The sequence below is a fragment of the Coloeus monedula genome (assembly GCF_965178545.1).
Source record: "Coloeus monedula genome assembly, chromosome: 13".
NCBI lineage: Eukaryota > Metazoa > Chordata > Aves > Passeriformes > Corvidae > Coloeus > Coloeus monedula.
The window spans coordinates 16,353,009-16,374,511 of NC_138793.1; the positions used below are offsets into that span (position 1 = coordinate 16,353,009).

A 21,503-nucleotide genomic window follows, 5' to 3' on the forward strand; every position below is an offset into this window, starting at 1 on the left:
TTAGTTAGAATCACAGAATGTAATTTAGATTTCTTTTTGGTAGGGAATATGCTTTGAATTCAAAACTGCTGTTATACTTGAGTGGTCCTGAAGTAATGAGATTACAGTTCTGAGTGATGATTATAATGAAGATTAGTTTTACACTTTTCTTTAGTCTTGGATTAATTTTTCATTATTTTCACTCTTACACAGGACAGTATATGACTATGGTAATTCATCTGTTGATTAGCCAGAACTAAATGTTGTAGATAGAAAGTCTTATGAATAACAGGAGTTAAAATAAGTGAAGTATCAGACAGTCATACTACTACTAATGATAATAATAATAATCCCTCTCTCTAAACGACCATGTCTGGAGGCTTCTGGGAGTCTATCAATGATTTTTGGTCAAGAGTTGAATTGGCTCAGGGAATGAATGGAATCCTACAGCTCTCTCAAATGGGGGACTTGTCCCCACCAGAGCTGGCAGGAGTGGGGGGGTCAGGTACAGAGGGGAGGCAGAGGCCAAGGAGGAGGGATGGGGAGCAAGAGCCTGGTCCTTCAGTGTCAGGGAGCTTCTTGATCAGCTCAGGTTCTCCTGCAACATCATCCCTGTTCCTCTCGTGCTGTTGCCATGACTTAGAGCCATGGTCCTGACCTCTCCTTAACCTCTCCTTGAATCCCTCTTCTTCCTTCCAGTGCTCCATGTGCACAGGGGCAGGGAGGAAGGAGAAACAGGACGTGGTTGTGCTGCCTCTAAGGAGGGGGTCTTTGCAAGACTCTCTTTGATTCCTTGTAGAAACCCTCCTTCAGCTCACACAGAAGCAGGGACATGCCTAAAGGACCATGTTGTCCTTAAGCCTATGGAAGATGAGGGAAGTAGACAAAAAAAAGTCCTATCAAGGCTTTGAACAGCAGAATTTTCTTTTTTATTTAACATATTTACCAGGCCCATGCCCCATGGCCTAATAGAAAGTTCCCAAAATGTTCCAGTTGTGAATGAGGGTGATGCACTGCAGGAAAAAAGAGCTGTGCAATGGTGATATTACACCAGTTTTATTATTGGCTTTGCCTTACAAGTGGTGGCACAAGTGAGGGCTTCTCAGAACAGCCAGGAGTTGCCAAGAATGCTTAAATCTGTCATTTTCTCTTGATCCAGACCCATGAAGTGAAGAAGGGAGGCAGGTGATGGCAGAAAGCAGAAGTTCTCTTGTGTCCTGAGAAGTGCAGACTCATCCTTCTGTCCTGTGGATTGACTTTCATGGTCAGAGAAAGGTACAAGTGCTGTACCTCCATTTAAATGCTTCTCTAAGCAAACTACATTCAACAGCATGAATAATTAAACACTATAAAAAACAGACAAATAAAACAGCCTAATAGCAGAGGATGTAGGATATTTGTGCTGCATTAAAATAGATCAGGTCTGAAGTGACTGAATTATGCTTTGTCAGGAAGAGAGAGACATCAATATTGTGGGGCAAACTCTAAGCAATCTAGATACCACAGAGTCAATTCTCCTGCCCAGGAATGTTCTTAGACAAGAACAAGCTATTAAAAAAGTGTTGAATATTAAAGCTATTAAAGAACTGTTCTTAGACTGTGTCTCAATCAATGTGGGGATAGTGGACAAAATTACATTAAGGACACTACTAAGCTACTCTCAAAATTTGCCTGTGCCATCTGCAGCATATCTTGGTGATGATTTGCAATGATTGGATGTTGCTCGAGAGTGTTTTAATATTGCCTTACAGCCATGAGGTCCTGTTCCCTGGAAATACCATCCCCAAGGATGCTGTTTTCCATCAGTTCAGTCACATCATGCTGGGTAAAATAAAACGAGGTTCAGGTTAATTCCTTTGTTACCTACAGTGCTGTGAGAAGTGTGTCTGTGTGTTTTGAACATTTTCAATGGAGCAGGATGTCTTCATCTTTTTTGCTGCTCTTACGGTTGCCCCGGATGAGTGCGTGGCCCCGGAGCTGCGCTGGGAGCTGGAGGCCCGGCCACTGCTCTCTGCCCGGGCTTCACCGTTCCGAGTGCCACCGTGTGGTGAATTTGTGCGATAATTCGGATTTTTAGTTGCAGTCGTTTCAGTCAGGTCACCGTTTGCGACCTGAAGCATTTTTTCCACGGGTGACCTGTGTTTATGAAAAAATTCTGCCATATTCTTAGATCTTCTTTCTCTTCTCCAGAATATTTAGTGCAGGTGGTGCAATTCCCTTTGCCTCTTTGCTGTGTGATCTCCCCACGTCACAGCAGAAAAGCCTCGTGTGCTCAGCAGTTGATTTATTGCTGCAGTACAGTTTATTCACTCGGCTGGGCTGAAGATGGATGTCGTGTCCTTTTTGTGTCAGTTTGGCACATTAAAACCCTGTGCTGGGAACCATTACTACAGGTTTTAGATTCCCAATCTCTCACTCCAAAGGAGAAGGAAAGAGGATCCTTAGCCAAGGGACATCACCTGTCTGCAGACACCAGTTCAGGCAAACATTGGATACTGAGATTTGCTGCACTTCTAATCAGAGCTGCTTAACAGATTGTCTCACTGCTAATTTAATGAGAGTGAAGTTGACATTGCCCTTCTTTTATGCTCATCAAAACACTGCCCAGTGTTTTGATGTATTTTTGTCCTTTTATTTTAAAACATTTTTTTTCTCTCTCTAGTAACAATTACGTGATTTTTATTTATATAATGACAAGCCCAAGATTCACAGAGAGATGCAGCACTCTATTGGCTTAAAAACAGACAAAATGTAAGGTATGTAAGCTTTTGGGGACTGATGTTGATAGAAATCTTAGTAAATAAAATATGGATTGAAAAACTTAGGGAACTAAGTTTAGCTTCTATAAGTCAGATAGATAACTGGGGAGAAAAAGGGGTTGGTACTTGTGGAGCAGTGAGGAAGTGTTGGCACAAAGAAAGGAGATGATATAATTAACCCCCAGGAGATACAGAGATGTAATTATTGGTTGTGGGATTATAATTTGCCATAAACTAAATCTCTCTATTGAATCTATAATGTATATAAATTATCCTGTAATTGTAACATTCTTAAGTTCAGGATCAAGACTTAAGAGGTCACAGATAAAGTGATTATTTTTATAAGAAATCACCTCCTTTATTAATTTTCTGTAGGAGCACACACTGGTGAACAAGCCTGACATTTTTCCCAACGATTTATACAAAAGCATTTAAAATCGTGCCATAGACCAATGGTAATGCACATTCACTCCATCTCTTTATGTTAATAAAGACATTAATTGTGGATTCATGTCAGCAAGTGCTGCATTCATACTCTTGCAGTCTGGCTTCTATCAGTGCCTGGTGGTCTACCTGAGGCTTCCTGCAGCTGCTGAACATAGTGAAGTTATGGGATGCTTGGAGCTCTGCTTGGGTAGCAAACATCAAACAAGGAAGAATACATTCTTTTGGCAGCATAATTCAGGTAGTTGAGCGAATTGTAGAAAGGTATAAAAATATTTGGTCCAATAGACATCATTTGTCCTAAACAGCAGAACATCACAGCTCTTGGCATAAATCACATGGAAAAAAAAAAAAGCACCTAAGTACTGCTGTTCCCATTTTAAGAGGAATAAGTCACTTTAAAGTTGTATAAAATTTTAAAAGGATTAGGGATAGACATGTTTTTGGTCCTCCTCTTTAAGCAACAGAACATCCATTTTCCATGTGTACACCATGAAAGAGAGGTTGAATTCTGTTTCAGGTGCTTTTCCCAGACAGTTGTCATTTATCCACACTGATGTATGTACACTGCTACTACAGTTTAAATGGGCAAATGGATTTTTATTGTTCCCCAGGTTCCTTAGGGCATTACAGAAATTACTATTTTATTGATCAAAATTTAAAAATACAAACATTTTAAGGGGGAAATAGTATAAAAATGTGTTACAGTGCTCTGGGCTGACCTCTACAAAGATCCACAAGGGTCATGTATTACACGGCAAAGAATGAAGGGCCTGTTACCCTCTAGCCAAGTTGGAAAAAGATGGTGAATGAAACAGTATCAAATAGTATCATTTTCCTGCATTCCTATCTCCATTTTCCTGCACATACTGTATTTGAAACAAACTTTCCCTTCCAAAGTGCACAGGAGGTGAGAGACTGAAACTGATGCAGAGTCTGTAAGAGGCCAGGACCAAGCTCCCAGCTCTCTGGGCCCTGTATGTTGTCACAACAACTACTACGCGGAGCTGTGAATAATGGATAAGTACTGAGAGTTTTTGAAACATTTACTCTAGCTTTACAAGAGCCTTTTGTTTATCAACCACTGCCAAGTTAGAACTCCTGTGGAACAGTCAAACTCCCTCTTTCCTCTTACTCATTTTGCAGTTTAACTCCTGTGGAGAAGATGAAACCATCTGAAATACACAGTGGATTCTCTCTCGGCAGGGCTTTGATGTGTGACTTGTGTAGCAAAAGTTTGCTCCTAGGATTTAAACCCAAAAACCACCAAGCCAATTACTTTGATATCCCTTCAGATCATAAAAGAAACCCTCTTTTTATACATTAGAAAGGTTTCTGTATTACCAGCAATGTATTTCTGCCCTTTAGAAGGGCTGTGATTCATATCCCTTTAGAAAGAAGGAACTTTCAAAGGAACATGAATTTTGCTTTAGTCATCTTACAGGAATTAAGCATTCCTCTGCTTCCTCTTAGATCAACTTAAATCACTGGGGTTTGTTCCTGTTTTGTACTTAGCTGCTAATAACCATTTTAAAATTGTGGGGAATGGCTTTAGACCAAAACTCTGCTGTACTATTGTGTTTTCCTGAAGTGCAGGTGCGTACAACTCCACCTTACCCTTAGATGTCACATCAACTTTGAGAGCACATTTGTGGATTCATTAAATATTAAATCTAATGGAATCAGCTGCTTTAGTTCACTGGTTTGCAAAGGGGAAGTTTTGGGTTCAGTCCTGCAATGTCATTAGGGCAGTTGCCCTAATTGATCTTAAATACAGACACACATGGATACATATGTCAAACTATTCCTGATCACACAATTTCCACAAGCCTCTGCTCTGCTGAAATCAAAATTGCCAGGCACAAGATGGAAAATTAATTGCTTTATGAGTTGTGACTTAGGTAGTGTTTGCTAGACAAAAATACAGCCTAAATAAGCCACTGTAGAACCTGGATAAACAATCACTGCAGGAGCTTTGCACACTAAGAAAGCACAGAAAGGGGAAGGCAGGGCCCCCATCCCTCCTGCCTCACAGGCAGGACTATTTGATTACACAGTGAAAAAAAAAAAAAAAAAAAGAAGAAGGAAAGCAAAGGATTAATAAATTCTGTAAAGAAATAAAAATCACACAGAGAGGTAGTTGATATGGCTTCTCCTTTTTTGGTATCATCTTTACAACTAAGAAAGAAAAACATGAGGAGTTTAGGAAGACACTGCTTTTCAATGGTCTGGGAGCAATAGAAAAGTATCTCAGGGAAAACAGTAGTCCAGATTATGAGAACAGTCACGTGCCTATGACAAAACTGCCATATTAAGGCTCTTGTTACTAAATTTGATGTCAAATGAATCTATGCAACTATGTATTTTAGCAAGTGAATTTTGTTTCCCAAAATATTATAGATAACATCTGGAGTTACATGAATCAGACAACAGAATAAAAAACCCTCTTGGGTACACAGATGTGAAACACTTTCATCACTGTAATTATTTATAGTCTTGTATATGTGATCTTAAGTGGTACTTTTCAAGTTGCCAAAACTGGATATTCAGTATTTCCTTGATTGATGACAAACTACACTGACATATTTTGTATGAATTTATTTCATTATTCCAGCTCAGTCCTCAATGGATTTTATGTATTTCTCATAGGCATCTTCAGTCATCAGTTCATCAAGTTCAGCAGGGTTTGCCACAGTCATCTTGATAAGCCAACCTGTAGTCAGGAAATTAAAAAATAAAGGGTTGCTAACATCCTACAAGAAAGATGCATTCATATTACTGCTTTAGGAAAGCACTCCCAGCAGGAACAACCAGCCTTGGAGCACTGGAGAATCAGCCAGGTTTTTGTGCAGGCAAAACAATGTTTCAGTATTTGAAAAAATGAACAACCAACCATCCCATCATAAGAAATGGCCTCTGGGGTCAGAGCAGTTGTGTAATTTAGTGCTGGCTCTGACAGTGGCATAGGGAGATACTGTCTGGAAAGAATAAAGGAGCCTGAGCTCAGTATCGTGAACTCTTACAAGATCCAAAACTAGAAATAGAGTCAAGGGAAGTAGATTTAAATTCAGCCACAGTGTATATCTGAAAATAAGATGTTGTAAAACCACTGTTCAAAGATAAGACTGTTATAATGCTTTAATGTTAAATTTTATTGGGCTTGAACTACATTCAGTATATTCCATTTAAGTCTCCACAACACTGAGCTGGAAGAACAGGAATTGCAGAGCCATTTGTAGTAGCAAAAATCCACATAGTATTCATTATTGAAAGATAAAAATGACATCTTACCATCTTGATAACAAGATTTATTGACAAGCCCTGGATTATCTGCAAGGGCAGCATTAATCTCAGTCACTTCTCCTGAGAGAGGGGAGTAGAGTTCACTAGCAGCTTTCACGCTTTCCAAAGCTCCAAACTCATCTGAAACAGAGAATATGATGGAATGTTTCTAAGGGGAAAACACGAAGCACTGCAGTTTTTTCAGTGAGACATCCTGGTGATGACCCAACCAGTGAAGAAATGTCTACATCTTGAGCAAGAAGACAGACTGAAGTCACCCACTTTATGACAAGGATCAGCATTATTAAATTTGATGTTTATGGTCTTGAATTCTGGGGAACTTGTGCTAGCTGGCTACTACAGAAGGGACAGGAATTCCTTACATTTGGTTAATCCTTTGCCTAAAGCCCCACAGCACATGATATATTAACTTAGAAGGAACACCCAGCTCTTGCTGCAAGAGGTTTAAATGTGCCTTTTATCTACAATTTAAACCTTTTTATTCATAATTTGGTTACAAAATCAACACAGCCACAATTTCAGCAATCCCATTTTTCCTTCAGAAATGCTATCAAGTGTTATATTTGCACTCACTGGAAAACACACATTAGTATTCAGAAGCACCACACTGGAAGCACCCAGAAGCTCTTCCCTTTTTCCTGTTTTGGAGGGAGTTATGGAAATGGTGCCTGGAGCAATGTTAGTGCAGAGCAGTTCTCAGCCACAAGCAAACAAGACAGAGGCTGAAGGAACAGGGACCTGTCAGAAGAGTAGATAGGCACCAGTACAAGGGATCTGAGAACAACTTGTTCTGGGAAAGCTTGGAATTAGACTGAGGCCAGAATGGGCAGAAAAGAGAAGAACTTAAACGGAAATGAAATTCCTTCAAATAAAGCAAAACTACAAGTTGGTTAATTAAAATCCTACACAGAGAGACCTTTTGTCTAACAGTCAGCATTCAATGTAACACATTTGGCCAAAACAGTTTGATAGGGAGCTATTCCACAGTAAGGATGGCAGAAGAAAGGCCTTCTCCTTTACCTCATAAACCCACATTTCTTTTTAAAAAATTGTCTAAAGATAATGACAAGCTTTTCTTCATATACTACCCAGACAGCTCTCAATGTTAATACAGGAAAAGGCCTTTCATTTCTACCTGTTTATGTTCACTTTCTTTAACAAGAAAAGTTACATAATTGAATGATGAAGAATGTAACAATTTGTACATCACTAATAAGTAAAAACTTGTGATTACATTTAATACCCCAAAATTACTGAGTCCTATATTTGTAGGAAAGTTAGACCTTGATATCAATTAGAAGTTTCACCTCATGCAATTCACAAAGTGTATAACTGGAGAATTACAAATAAACACTTGCAAGTTCAGATCAAAGCACAAATATTTGAAAAACAAAATATAGATAAAATCATTACAAAAAATATTTTAAATACTGTGTCTTTGAATAAATTTCTTCACAGTTTAAAAAGCAGGTATTTTCTGCTGCTAAGCACAGTCTTGACAGTGAGAATTTCAAATTAAAGCTGTCTCTTGTAGAAATACCTGAATTTATTTTGCATATAGAAACTTCATAATGATATTAATGACCATAAATATTATTTCAGAAAATGCATCTTTGCAAAGGAAGAGTGGGATGAGTAGAATAATCACTTCAAGAGCAACTAGAATTGAAACTTACCGTGTTTACTCAATTTTGTCCCAACTTCTGGAAGACTACAGTAAACAACGTCTCCTAATGCTTCCTTAAAAGCAAAACAAAAGCATCAGAGCATACATTAACAAAACTATACATAGAAGAGAACTGATACAGTAACTCTAGAATCTGCATATCAGTAGTCTCTGTCTCTAAATGTTGTTCTCATTCTTTAAGGATTGAGTATTTTTCACTATTTCTTAGCAAATGCTTAATATGAATAAACTGTTTTGTTATCATAGCCCAAATACCAAATTATTGTTTCTCTATTACAGTGCTAATAACCCTCGGGCTCAAGTTCTATGGAGATTTCTTCTGGCAGAATGAGGAATAACATCTGCTGATCTTAGCATCAGCTACAGAGAGCTGTTAGCACAAAATTTGTCCTTAGTGACTTAACTGGGACCTGTATCACCATAAGAATTGGCTCAACTCTTCCCTGACACATGTATCCTATCTCAAAAAAGACCAGAGATCTCACAGAGTATTAGAGTTATTGACAGAAAACTGAGATTAAAGGAGATGCTGCTTGTCCTAAGAAACATTAGTTCCATTTATTGCTGGCTTGTCCCATTCATTTTTCTTAAGTTTCACATACAGCGAATCTCTGCCCAGAATTTGCCTGTGACTATTCCAAATCAAGTACCTGCATGAGAACAAAAAACCCAAAGGAATTGAGTAAGAAATATATGCCATGCTGTAAATCTGTTCACAACTGTTCTTTAGCCAGAGGGATTTCACCATATTTGTGTTCAAGGGAAATTTGACCTAAAAAAGTACGTGATGTCCTCTTCACAGCCATGAACTGCTCAGGCTTAGAGCTGAACGTTGAAGTTTCTCACCAAATTCAGCTCTCCACAGGTTCAATCTGAAACTATTAAGACCTTATCAGAATGCTGAGATAGCACAAATATCAGAAATAATGTGATAGACCTAAGTCCAGAAAATCATGCTCAGTGTGTTGCAGATGCAATTAAAACAATAAAAAACCTGTAAATGTCCAAAGAGCAAGGACAGAGCAGATAGGCATAAATAAATATTGCAGACTTGGAGAAGGGGGGACGGATCAATACCTGTGCAAAATTGCTGATTCCTACTGTTCCAATGCCATTTTCCACAGATATCCATTCGTGCTTGTCTGTGAATTTGCGGGCTAAAAGGAAACAAACTTGATATTTCAAAAAGAAGTGACATGTTGCTCACTTAAATACACATTTGCAGCTTAAACCGTGGGGCTTTTCACTGAGTTTGTTCATTTTTCTTGGAAAATATTTTTAACAGCCCATGCAATTTAGAGAAGCACCTTGTTCTGCTCAGGACATAGTGACAGGGGCAGGACCGGGTGTCCTGCTCAGCGTATTATCAGTTCCTGTGCAACCATCTGGAGACTGATAAAGTACAGGACTAAAAGGACCAGCTCTCCTTCAAACAGAAGTGCAAATCTAAAGCTTATATGTGTATTTTACCCATAGTTATACATTTCTATGATAGCACAGTGACTTTTCAAACATATTTAGTGTTTATTTCTGATAACTTCTTTATTATGGCTGGGAAGGCCAGTGTTAGTGACTCTAAAAAACATTACAGCATCTCATTCAAGTGCACAGCTGGCACAGATCTATGTAAAATTAAGGCAAATTAATACAGGACAATTAATAAGGTGACTTACACAGACAACTGCTACCTAACAGAATTTGCTCTCTGTTAATATTGCTACTGTGAGAAGAACACAGTAGTTATTCTGTATCATGTTAAAATAAGCCTGTTTAAAACCTTGTTAAGTCTTTTCACAGCAAGGTTACAATTCTCCTTACATTTCAAATCTGTAAGATTCAAGACAGCTTTATTAGAGCAATTGTTTTTATAAAGTCATATGGAGAAACTTCAAAAGAAGTAACTGAAACAGGCAATATTTTTCTTGCTAACATTTTTCCTGGAACTTTTCTTACTCTGAGCATTTTCAGCCTGCCTTGTCCGCTTCCTCACTTCTATATAATTTCCCTGCAGATACCTTCCTACTTTTTTTTTTAATTATTATTTTAATTAATTTATTTTTATTTTCTACTTGCAGCACCCATCCAGTCAGGTAAGGGATGTTGCAGAAGCTGAAAAAAATAACTTCTGAAACAGCTCCCTGAGTGATGAGTGCCATAGTACAGCTGCACATTCCTTTTGAGTTCAAGATTCTCCTGTCAAGCTCATCCTGTGGGCTGGACTCTTTATGGCAAACACCAGAGAAACTACACTTCTGCAAGTCCTTGTACATTTTCTAAAATTGTATGTGAAGGAAAACAAAAGTTCTCACTGTAGACCTGCTAAAATATTTCCAGTCATATTTTAAGCTGCTTCAATTGCAGTGATCCTCTTATTTGTGTTTGAAAAGTTCAAGAGTAGCAAGTCTCAGGTTAAATAGTTTGTCTTAGAATAGGGCCCAGGTTTTATAGAGCTCAGTAGAGCAATATGTGGTTTTGCAAGTATAGTACACAAACAAATATGAATAAATTGTAAATATAAAGTATTTTCCCATGGCTTACCAGTCAAAAATCCACAGAGAATTTCATCTAGCATTACTTATAACTACAAAAAATCTCATGACACACTCTAATGAACAGAATCTTAAATGTCTCAAATAATTTCAGGCCAAGATGTTAAACCCATGGGAATTCTATTGGAAATGAGTAATGAACTGTAAGAATGGAGAATGACAGTTGACAAATCTCAAACCCAAGCTGAACATGTCAAAAAGAAGCCAACCAGCACATTTTTATTTAGAATAATAATATTGTATAGAATCTGTTTATAAAGCAAGGCTAATAAAAAACCAGAAGATTTTCACACCAGTTTGGAATACAGCAGGAAAATGTCCTGAACAGTTAGAAGAGCATCTAACTTTCTTGCAGGCAAAAAAAAAAAAAAAAAAAAAAAAAGAAATTGAAAAATTAAAATTCTGAGCATGCAACAAAAACCACTGCAAATAAAGTAAAGGTCAAATTAAAAACAGTTAATAAGTAATCTCAAAATCTGAACTTTGAGCTGATGTGGTCAGCCCATTAAATAAATCAACCTAAAGGAATATGAAATGTCAATCTCTCTGCATTCTTTTTCAGAAGAGCAGCTGAATTTACTCTAGCTTCATTCATTTCAACAGGACTTTGGTTTCAGCTTAAGTAGCACACTCTGAACTCAGGCCTTCATTTAGTGTAACCTGTCTCTGTTAAATATTTATATATACCTGAAGAGCGAACTCACACCTCCACAGAGAGGCATACAAAACTTTTCCTCTCTATCTAAAACAAAAGCACTGTTTGTTACTCTTTCAAGTGATGTGTATAGAAAAACAATGGGTACATTGAATAGTGAAGAAAAGCTTAGATCTTGACTCAGTTTGCAAGTAATGACCAATAAATGTTATTTCTTTCGCTTGCAGCAGAAGGCAATTAAACAGGTAGGTTTAAGATTATCTGGAAAGAAATGGATGAGCTCTTCTTAGTGGCAGTCATTACTTTTAAAGCATATTCTCCTCTTCTCGCCTACTTTTTAAACATTTCTGTTTGCTAGAGTACCACTGATCCTGTTTTTCAGACTGTCATGGGTAACTTCCATTCAAAAAGAGCTTTGACTGCAGTAGACGCTTTCAGAATTAACTACCCCAAATGCAAAATCACAGCAAGCACTGATGCCCGAGCCCATCCCCTGCCGTGCCACTCGTGCAGCTGTGGCTGCACAGGAGCCAGAACCAAACTCCTGCAGCCCAGAGCGGCTCAAGGCCCTGCCAGCCTGGCTGGGGCTCCCTGGCTGCCCACGCCAGTCCCTGCTGCGGCTCTGCCTCCACCGGACACCCACCCTTGGCCTTTTCTTGTGCTGCTGATGATCCTTGGAGCCAACATCAAGCTGTTTACGAGCGGCAATCCCGGGAAAAGCGATCCGCTTTTTTGGGCAAGCTGGTGTGCTCCCCGCTCGGCCCACTCTGCGAAACCTGCATGGGTCCAGAGGGGGACTGAGCCGCTTTGCTAAAAACTGCAGTGTGGAGATGCCGATAAAAGTTTCTGGCCAACTAACGGAGGTGAACCTGCTCGTGTGGGAGCGGGATCGGGAGTGCCAGCAGCAGGACCGGGGGCAGGTGAGGGGCCCTCCGAGGCTTCAGCCATCTTGCGAGGTTCTCCGGCCCCCGCCGACACCGGGGGGCTCCGGGCGGCTGCAGCATCGCGCTCCGAGGGGCCGCCGGGACACGGCACGGCGGGAGGCAGGGAAGGAGGGAGGGATAGAGGGACATCGGGATACAAGGATAGACGGCGGCCGCCGCCCGGGGCCGCCGGCGGGACCCGCGCTCCGGCCACTCCGCGCACCCAGCCCCGGCTGGCGGGGGCTACCCCGCGGGCTGGACCGGGGCGAGCTCCCGCAGCCCACCCTGCCCACCCTCCCGGGCAGAGGCACCGCCGGCTCTCCGCAGCACCGGGCCGCTGTCCCGCCTGCCCGCCGCTCACCTCCCTCCCTCGGGCCGCCACTCACCGGACAGCAGCAGCGAGCTGGTGCCCAGCCTGCGGGCCGCAGGCCCCCGCTGCGGCAGCGGGAGGCGCGGGCAGCGCGGCGCCAGCACCGGCCCGACCCGCCGCAGCACTCGCCACGCCATCTTTGCCGGGGGCGGGCGGGGGCGGCACCGGCGGGAGGTGGCGATGGCGGCGGGGCGGGGCCGGGGCCGGGGCCGGGGCGGGCGGCGGTGGCCGGGGGGACCCGCGGGCCCTCAGAAGGGAGCGGCCCGGAGTCGGCTGCGCGCTCCGCTGGGAGCGGGCAGTGGGGCGGCCTGAGGGGGCCGCCATGTTCCGTGCGCCGCCTCGGAGGAGAGGAAGAGGATTTAGGCAAACAATGCAACAGCCGCTCGGTGTTTATTAAATAAATACAGGTGCCAAGTCTACAACAAGTGCACGTGGGACGTTGCGTCTTAGGGTTACTGCTATTTCTTAGCTATTACTCCAGAATAACACGCCGGCAGCACTTTGGGGGTGAACACCGCACCATTTTCCCAGAATCACGAAATAGGCTGAGTTGGAAGGGACCCACAAGGATCAAAGTCCAGCTCCTGGTCCTACAGAGGCACCCCAAAAATCCCATATGTGCCCGAGAGCGTTGTCCAAACGCTTTCTGAGCTCTCTCAGGTTTGGGGCCGTGACCATTCCCTGGGGAGCCTGTTCAGTGCCCGACCACCCTCTGGCTGAAGAACCTTTTCCTAATATCCAACACAAACTTCCCCTGACACAGCTCAAGCCGTTCCCTTGGGTGAGCCCGTTTTAGTCACAAGCTGTAATAATGTAAGCCTATAACCTAGCCTAACTCTAACCACTGCAGCTGGTAGCAAACAAGTAAATACTTTGCCCACAAGCAAAGTGACTTTTCAACGCGGTCTTCGTTCACTCGCTGACAAGTTGTTCCGGTTGTCCATTGGTGACTGGCTTCTCTTCCTTCTTGCATTTAATCCCAAAGAAACTGAAGAGTTTCATTAGCATTAGATCAACAATCTCCTCTTCTTCTGAAGCCTGAAATAACAACGAATAAGTTACGAAGAGTTGCACATCCAAAGTGGATTCAGTGTCTGCTGAAGCCAGAGCAAGTTGCAAGACAAAATCTCTACTTGAGGTGAAATAAGCCAACTTTCAGCAGAGCACGAGTGGCTGACAAGCAAAACATCATGCCAATATTTTTATTCAGACAGAAGCCCCAAATGAGTATGGACACTACAGAAATTTTAGTTGTCAAATCCCATGGAAATCTCTCTACAGGAGCCTGGAGTGCACTTGCCAGCTCCTATACAGCTCATGGTATACACAATGAGACACCCACCATTTCTACATGAAGTAAATGAGAAAAACTCAATATATCTTGTCTTCTATCAATCGTATTCTTTGTTTTCATGTCCCTTGACTTTATGTAAAATGTAGAGGAATTCTGGTCAGTACTTGAGTGTTAAGCTGGATTTCACACTATCAGTAGCTTGAATGGGTCAGGCACTCACAGTGAGAGTTTTAAAAGGAGCTGTAAAGCCTCAGGCACTTCAGTAGCAGTTTTGGCACTGATTTCAGTATAGCCCAGCACAAGCCTAAGAGTTTATTGCTGGATTTAGTATGTGAACAGAAGGCTACAATTCAGATCTGAACAAGGACTCATATGAACAGGAATGGACAGTGTAAATCTGCAAAATCTGAAGTGTACTTTCTGAACAAATGTTGCGTTTTAAAGAGTTGGACTGGATTTACATGGTTTTCATCCATGGTTGAATACCTGAGTGAGCACTGAACAAAAAATGTCAAAAGCAGGAGAGCTTAGATGAACAAACCTGGTAGTGCTTCTGCTCCTCACTAAAAGCAACCAGAATCACCGAAATGAATAGATTCAGTACCACAAATGTCATAAAAATTATGCAGGATCCAATTAAGAAGGAGCCTAAAATTGGATTATAGTCCAAGACCTGTGTAATGCATAAGGTAAGACATCATATTGTGATTGTGATAACAAACAAACAAAAAACCATACATACAGACATACAGATATACATACACACTCACATACAAGCAGTTAAAACCCAATAAGAAGTTTGTCACTTTGAAAATCTTGTATGTAATCAATTATGTCATATGTATTATACATATATACAAATTTTCTTGATACAATATTGATACAATATAGTACAAAGACAAGAGAATATTTATATGTGTGTGTGTGTGTGTGTGTGTGTGTGTGTGAATATGGACAATTTTGGGGTTTTCTTTAAGCATTTGTATTTGATTGTAATGGTATGACAGTTGCACATGAAAGTTGACAAGCCTGAGATCTGTTTATCCACAGAACAGCTGAAGCTTCCTCCTGCCTCAGCTTTCAAAATAGATGAAATCTCTGTATGCATTTACTTTATTGTACTGTATGCTTTGCAAAGAAGCACAGTCTGACTGTCAGAGACACTTATAAACCAAGGGTTGTGAAAAATCCGAACCCTAATCTTCATATAAGCTACGGTACAGGAATGTAATTTCAAGATTAACATGAATGGGAGAGGTGGAAAAGTCTATGCCCAATTACTGATCTTCAAAGCTACCCATATCCTATTGGGTCCATGGTCTAAAGACATCCACCAAGGAGGACTTCACAGTCAGAGATGCCCAAGAATTAATCCACAAAGAAATGTTCAAAGGATATTGAAATATTTAAAAGATTTTACTGAAGAACATGAAGTTCCCTTGTGGAAGGCCTTGCCTTTCTTGGAAAGACAGAGGGGGTGTTCAGGACAAACACAGGGCTTTGTTCACATTTCTATACATAGCTTTCTAAGGAAATTGCTCAAAACTTTCAATCAATTAGTAATATCTCTAGCTGAAATGTGAGCAGGTTTCTTAATGAAAGGTTCATTATGAGCCTCCTCATGGTCAAAACAGGACATGAAAGAGATTTCACTTGGTGGGTTTTTTTTTTGCTCAGAAAAGGTGGCTGCTTTAGGAAGCTGTGCAGCTTGCAAAATTACATTAATGTTTAACACTAACTGAAAGTCCTTCTATTTGCTGGGTTAAAGCATATTTGATAGCTGAGATGCCAACTGTATGGTTGTAAACTTCTCAAAATTAGATGTGGTACCTCCTCATAGTTGAAGATTCCCAGCTGAAGACTGACCATGGTCTCTGCCGAATCAAAGAGAGTTTTGTAAGAGTAGAGCTTCCATCCAAATATCAGGTTTGCCTGCAGAGGACAGAAGCCATGTCTTGTGTCATGATCAGAGTCCTTGCTGCAAAATGTGTTTAGCTGTAAAACCTTTTATCATGGGTATGAGAATGTGTCTTACATCTGCTGAGCTTGCCACTAGATATGTAAAAAAGGTACTTATGAACTAGCCAAACAGAAAATGGCACTTTCTGAACTCTCCACGATTTAAGTTTTGTCCAGAAAATCTTTTTTTCTGTACTTTGTTCTTTGTCACATCTATTACACATAACAAATCCTTATTTTTCAGCTCAGTGTTTGATTTTTCACTAAATTTCAGTTTGCAAAGAACAGACAAGTGGATGTTTTAACTTCACTTTCACTCATACAGAAAACTTGGGAACCAAGCTGCTAACCTAAGATTTAGACAGGCAGCTTATTCCATTTTATATGGTAAAGTTATGTTGCTTTTAGCATTCAGAAACAGTTGATTTAACCTGACAGTACCTGGAAGCAGACTGCAGAACACAGAAAGCACTGTCATACTCACAGCAATGGAATAGGCGAGGAACATGATTGCAATAACAGTGATGAATCCAGAGATATCACCCCATGCCCTCCTTAGTGCTGAAGTGATCATGTTCAGTTTAGGGTTGAGCCTCAGCAGATGCCACAGTTTCACTGTGGAGAGAAGCACCAGGAATGCAATCAGGTAGCCAAGAACTGCATCAGCTCTCGCTGTTTCACTGAAGCTTACAGAGCTGTTAGGAAAAAAAGAAAATACATAATATATCATGCACACAGAATCCTTTGAAGTGCATAAATGGGTATGCTGGAAACGCCATTTACTCTGTCCTTGGTTTCAGTGGAGGCCTAATGAATTCCTCCTTGCGTGTTCCCACCTGCACTTCCTACTGTGTGCACACAAAAAGCTCAGTTGTGCATGGCTAAGTTTTTTTTTTTTTTAAGGAGAAGAGGTCTAGGCTGTAGCCCAAATTCTGCTCATTATCCCGTGATTCTACCACCTCTTTCCTATGTGACCATTTTAAAAAAGATGTTACAATTTTCCATTCTGTACGAAATAATCCATTATCGTCCTCTAACCAATGGCTTTTTACAACAAAGAACAAGGCAGATTATGTGCTTTCTGGGTGGATGTCCCATAGCAGAAAGGCTTGTTGGTTCACAAGAGAGGAAATTAGGGGCTAAAAAAGGGAACTTGGTGCTCAAGCCTGCTGGATTTTACTAGAGCAGTATCAAAAAAAAATCCTATTGCTGGCACAAATCTAAGCCCTGACACACTCATAGGCTTCATGAATATAACCATCTAGGACAGCAATATCTAGCACAAAGTGCTGTCTGGGAAGAGGAAAAACAGATTTATTTCTGTATAAGCAGCAACAACAAAGGATGCACTAAATAGCATTAGTACTTACTCCTCCTTGTGTTCCTGGTAGTAGCTGATGTCTCGGGTCCCAAGGACTGTCCGTTTCACAAACACTGACAGAGCACTCCAGCTAATCAGTATAATGGCCAGCTCCAGGAGATTCCACTTGCTATGGAAATATCTCCATCTCAGACTCTTCATCAGCTTGCCCTGTGAGTTTTACTGTTTCAGTCTCATCACTCCATATCATACAGTGCACCTCTGAAGATTAGGGCAATGCCCTCCACAATTAAGCAGACTACTCTGCATTAATAAAACTACAGCTTGCACTAAGTTCTCATTATCTTTCTCAAAAGAATCATTCCAGCCAAATACAGGTTTGCTTTTCTATTATTTAATACTGACACTGTATCTAATTCAATCTTCCATTGGTGTAGCAGCACCAACACTACGGAAATCAAGTACAGCCCTAAAGCTTTTGTGAGTGAAATCAACAGCAGGCACAAGGAAATACTCTCAGCCAAACTTTCCATTGGGCCTCACCTGTACTATCATGTAGTACACAATGAAGAGGAAATAAATGACTTCTGCTGCAACAACAAAGATGTGGAGGCTGTTGGTGTAGGGGTAGAGCCGGACACTTTGCAGCTCCGTGCTTGTGAAGAAGGCCCCTAAAAAACAATCAGAGGTCACCTCAAGGCTCTGATAATGACACCTTTCTGCTTTCATTCAAACAACTCAGTTCACCAGTAAGACTTCTGTACTCGCTTTCACATCAATGTGAGGCTGAATCCAACCACTGAACTGAGATTTAGACTTGACTATGTGAGTAACCCTCTAAGTATTTGAAACTTTCCTCAAACAGGAATTTCAGAGTCAAGGCTTTTACAGTGGTAGTGCTGTCTGTGTGATAGCACAATAGTAATCCCAATAGGGCTCAGTTTGGATTGGACTGCAAATGCAGAAATACAGCAGGAGGACTTGGAATTTTTTAAAAAGCTGAATCTCATTCTAAACCCAAAATTAGCTTAGTTTTGTGGTCAGTTTGGGCATTTTCTGATACTTGGACACACCAAGAGAGGCTGCTGCTCATACCAAATGTTTTCCTATAGCCTTTAAACCAGAATTTATTTTCACTATTCTGTTTTATCCACATTATGTATTACATATTTACATAGCTATATATTAGAAGTCATCTGGAAGAAAAAAGACAGACTGTTATTTGTATTTTTTGTCTTAATATTGTATTGATTAGCTGCAGTGATTAGGAAACAGAATTTTTCTTGTTCCTGATGTGTAAATTCTGGAGATCAAGTTTCAATAGTGTGTTTTCTTCATCAATAGATGACCACAGCCTAAGCAAACATAAGATATTCCATTATGGTCTATATTACTGTGATGATGCGTTTTTCCTAAATGGTTTGTAAAATTTGCATTGATTCTCTCGTGATTAGATTTACTAAAACACTTGTCTTTACTAAAGAAAAAACTAGGAAAACACTGGCAGTGTGTAAATCTACCTTCTCTAGGTGCACTGCTTGCTCTCTTCATAAATGTGTAACTTAGGAAAGGTTCTCACCTAAAGCATTGCTTTCAAACATCAGGCTTATAATGCAGAACAGGTTCACGTTGGCATTGTAGACTGTAAATTCAACAAACACTGCTCTTGTGAACGTGTCAAGCCAGACATTTTTGAAAAGGTACTGGAGAATTCTGCCAAAAGAATTGCAGCCAGTGATCTAACTCATACAGGAATGTATCACATGGAGGATGCACTGATAATTTACAAGAATACAAGCGGTACCTGGAGGCATTTTTAGGGTCAGTTCCCAGGTGAATCACATATCCCCCTCCGCTGTAGATGGCAAATTTGCCCCAGATGGGGTGTCCTCTCAGTTTGGACTGACTCTGATACTGCCATGCTGAGCTCAAGTCAGAGGAGTTATCAAAGGCTGAGGTGTTCCAGTGTTCCCCATAAGCTGATGTGTCTTCTGTTTGTAGGGAGTATGGAGCGTGGCATTCCTCAGCTACGTGCTGGAGTCTGGGAGAAATGGGGCAGGTGCCTCCTCTCACTCTTACTTGGCGAATTCGGGCACTACCCACCAGCTTGGAATTGCCATCTGTAATGAATCCTAAACAGGAGATGGAAAAGAGCAGCACTGGCAATATGACAAAATTAATAATATTAGTTTCTTTTATGAGTCAGTGATGCCTTAATATTTTGCCATATATTCTTTTCTCGGAAACACTGTAAGCAAAATAGTCATGAAAATGAAACCCTCATGTTGATTTGAACTGAGTTCTTAAATACAATTCATACTAACAGAGTTCTGTGTCACTCCCCATCTGTATTTTATACAGAAGAAAAGTGGGGCCTGGGGGAGAAAAGTGACTTTATACACTGTTCATGTGGCCTGTCATGCCCAAAGAACAACTATGCTAATATATTTCAACATTTACCATTAAATGTGAGCTGGATAATGAGTCATATTTTGCTGGATATGGCTAGATAGAAACATGCTGATATTGCATAATTTGCCTTCATCAGGACCCAAGTCCTGATGCAAACAGCTCTCCTGAGGAAAAGCTTTATGGTGCCACCTGTCTGCCATTCTTTTTTTTTTTATTATTATGGAAAGAAAGCTGTGTAAAACTGAGGATATATCTGGAGTAAGTAATGTAAAATGTGAAAAATTTAATGTTGCAGTGCAGAACTTTTGGGTCGTATTAAACATAAGGAAAATATCAGGGGATGTTTAACTTGGAGTCAAGCTGTAGGGTTTTGTTATCCACTAGTATTCCTATTGTAAGATTTCTTGCTAGCCTCATATACTCACAGTCCCTTTCTCCACTGAAATATGCAAGTTAGAGATAAGTATTAAAAATAATGTTTCAGAATCTGACAAGCTGAAGGGAAACAATGTGAATCTTCACCTTTATATGATCCATAAAGGTTTTTGAGTAAGGTAGTGTTTGCCCACACGAAAAAATCCTGGTAACTGTAGACATCATGGAATCCATCTGTAAAGCTGTCCTCAATGTGTTTGTTTAAATAGTAGGAATTGGGATCTCTCTGCCCATAGGCAATCAGTAACAGCATCCATAAAAACCCCAGATAGGCTGGAAAAAAAACCAGAAAGACACAGCACATGTGAGCTCTGAGTTAACAATGCTGTTCAAAATAAATTGCGTGAATGATTTCTGCTGTCAGCACTTATTAGGCCACAGAGATGCTTTATAGACTTAGTGACCAGTGCCAATGAATGCACCCAAGCTGCTTCAGTGTGCTGCAGTTTAAGTGTTTCACATTTGGAATATGAGCAGCAGTCAAGAAAATAAGTGGGAAGGCTAAAGAGAAGTAGTCATGGCAGCTGTAAATAAAATGAGCAGTCTGACTTTGTTCCAAGTGAAGTTGAGGTATTTTTGCCATTGAGTTTAGAGGAAATAAAACAGGGGCATAAATCATCTATAGATACTATCTGCTTTTAGAAAGATGGCCTCCATCTGCTCTTTGATTTCAGCTTCATTTAACTATTGACTTCCTCCTTTTATCCTTTCTACTTTTCTTTAACCTCTCATGTGTGTGATGTGTTTCTTTACCGTAAAATGAAGCCTTAGCCACACTTTTATCTCCAGCTAACATTCCCACCTCCTTGCAGCTCCAGCTGCCATGGAACAGCCTGTCTCTACATCATAACGTCTGGCAGAAAGCTGAAGATATGCCAAAACTTTGTCACCCAAGAGAACAATATTTTCACTGATGTAAAATTGCTGATGAGTATTACTGAATAAAACAAGATAATCTACATGTGGATAATACCCAGGATTTCTCTGATGAGGGCAAAAGCTTTCTTCTCCTTCATGCAGCTGATTTTCATTTTCTCCACATCAGCAGCAGGAGGTGGCCGGTAAATATTGCTTCTGCTGTCCCTTCGGGCTCCAAAGAGAGGGTGTGAATCACCTGTGAGGGAGAGCAGTGAACCTTGGAATTAGTCAGCAGATTATCCATGTCCCGCTTTTTGTTTCTTTGGACATTCTAAGGAAACATTTCTATTTAATGCTTTCCCTTAGGAAGACAGAGGATGTGATTTTAACCATTACTATAGCAAGGCAAACAGCAGGGAGGGAAGGAGCTCACAAAAACTGTGTTGGGTTTAGGACCAGGTGTAGTCCAGGTGTCTCTAGGCTGAGCATCTCAGAAGGTGGTGTATTTGTAGCCTGAGGCTGAGCAGGAAGGAAGCTGTAGATGAGATAACTTTG

The 21,503-nt window shown here is 40.7% G+C and overlaps 2 protein-coding genes across 2 annotated transcripts in view; both read right to left on the reverse strand.

Annotated features, from left to right (window-relative positions):
* Positions 1–5,420: 5,420 nt before the first annotated feature.
* Positions 5,421–12,819, reverse strand: GCSH (glycine cleavage system protein H). The gene is made up of 5 exons (XM_082289971.1): positions 12,686–12,819; positions 9,250–9,329; positions 8,162–8,225; positions 6,474–6,605; positions 5,421–5,895 (listed from the first exon to the last, which is right to left on the reverse strand). The coding sequence occupies exons 1-5, from the start codon at positions 12,804–12,806 to the stop codon at positions 5,798–5,800; spliced, it is 495 nt and encodes a 164-aa protein (XP_082146097.1). The 5' UTR covers positions 12,807–12,819; the 3' UTR covers positions 5,421–5,797.
* Positions 12,820–13,581: 762 nt separating this feature from the next.
* Positions 13,582–21,503, reverse strand: part of LOC309577867 (polycystin-1-like protein 2) — a gene marked incomplete at both ends in the record, with an annotated part of 35,539 nt that continues 27,617 nt past the window's right edge. The window contains 10 exons of the mRNA XM_082290120.1: positions 13,582–13,707; positions 14,505–14,636; positions 15,794–15,895; positions 16,407–16,617; positions 17,293–17,453; positions 17,787–17,914; positions 18,823–18,956; positions 19,048–19,375; positions 20,178–20,363; positions 21,064–21,204. Coding sequence (XP_082146246.1) covers positions 13,582–13,707; positions 14,505–14,636; positions 15,794–15,895; positions 16,407–16,617; positions 17,293–17,453; positions 17,787–17,914; positions 18,823–18,956; positions 19,048–19,375; positions 20,178–20,363; positions 21,064–21,204 — 1,649 coding nt within the window. The remainder of the gene's footprint in view (positions 13,708–14,504; positions 14,637–15,793; positions 15,896–16,406; positions 16,618–17,292; positions 17,454–17,786; positions 17,915–18,822; positions 18,957–19,047; positions 19,376–20,177; positions 20,364–21,063; positions 21,205–21,503) is intronic.

Excerpts from the sequence above, each read along its gene's own strand:
- GCSH (XM_082289971.1), bottom strand. The coding sequence starts at position 12,806 with ATGGCGTGGCGAGTGCTGCGGCGGGTCGGGCCGGTGCTGGCGCCGCGC. Across the intron at positions 9,330-12,685 it reads CAGCTCGCTGCTGCTGTCCG|CCCGCAAATTCACAGACAAG; the intron begins GTGAGTGGCGGC and ends GTTTCCTTTTAG. Across the intron at positions 8,226-9,249 it reads GAATCAGCAATTTTGCACAG|GAAGCATTAGGAGACGTTGT; the intron begins GTATTGATCCGT and ends TTTGCTTTTAAG.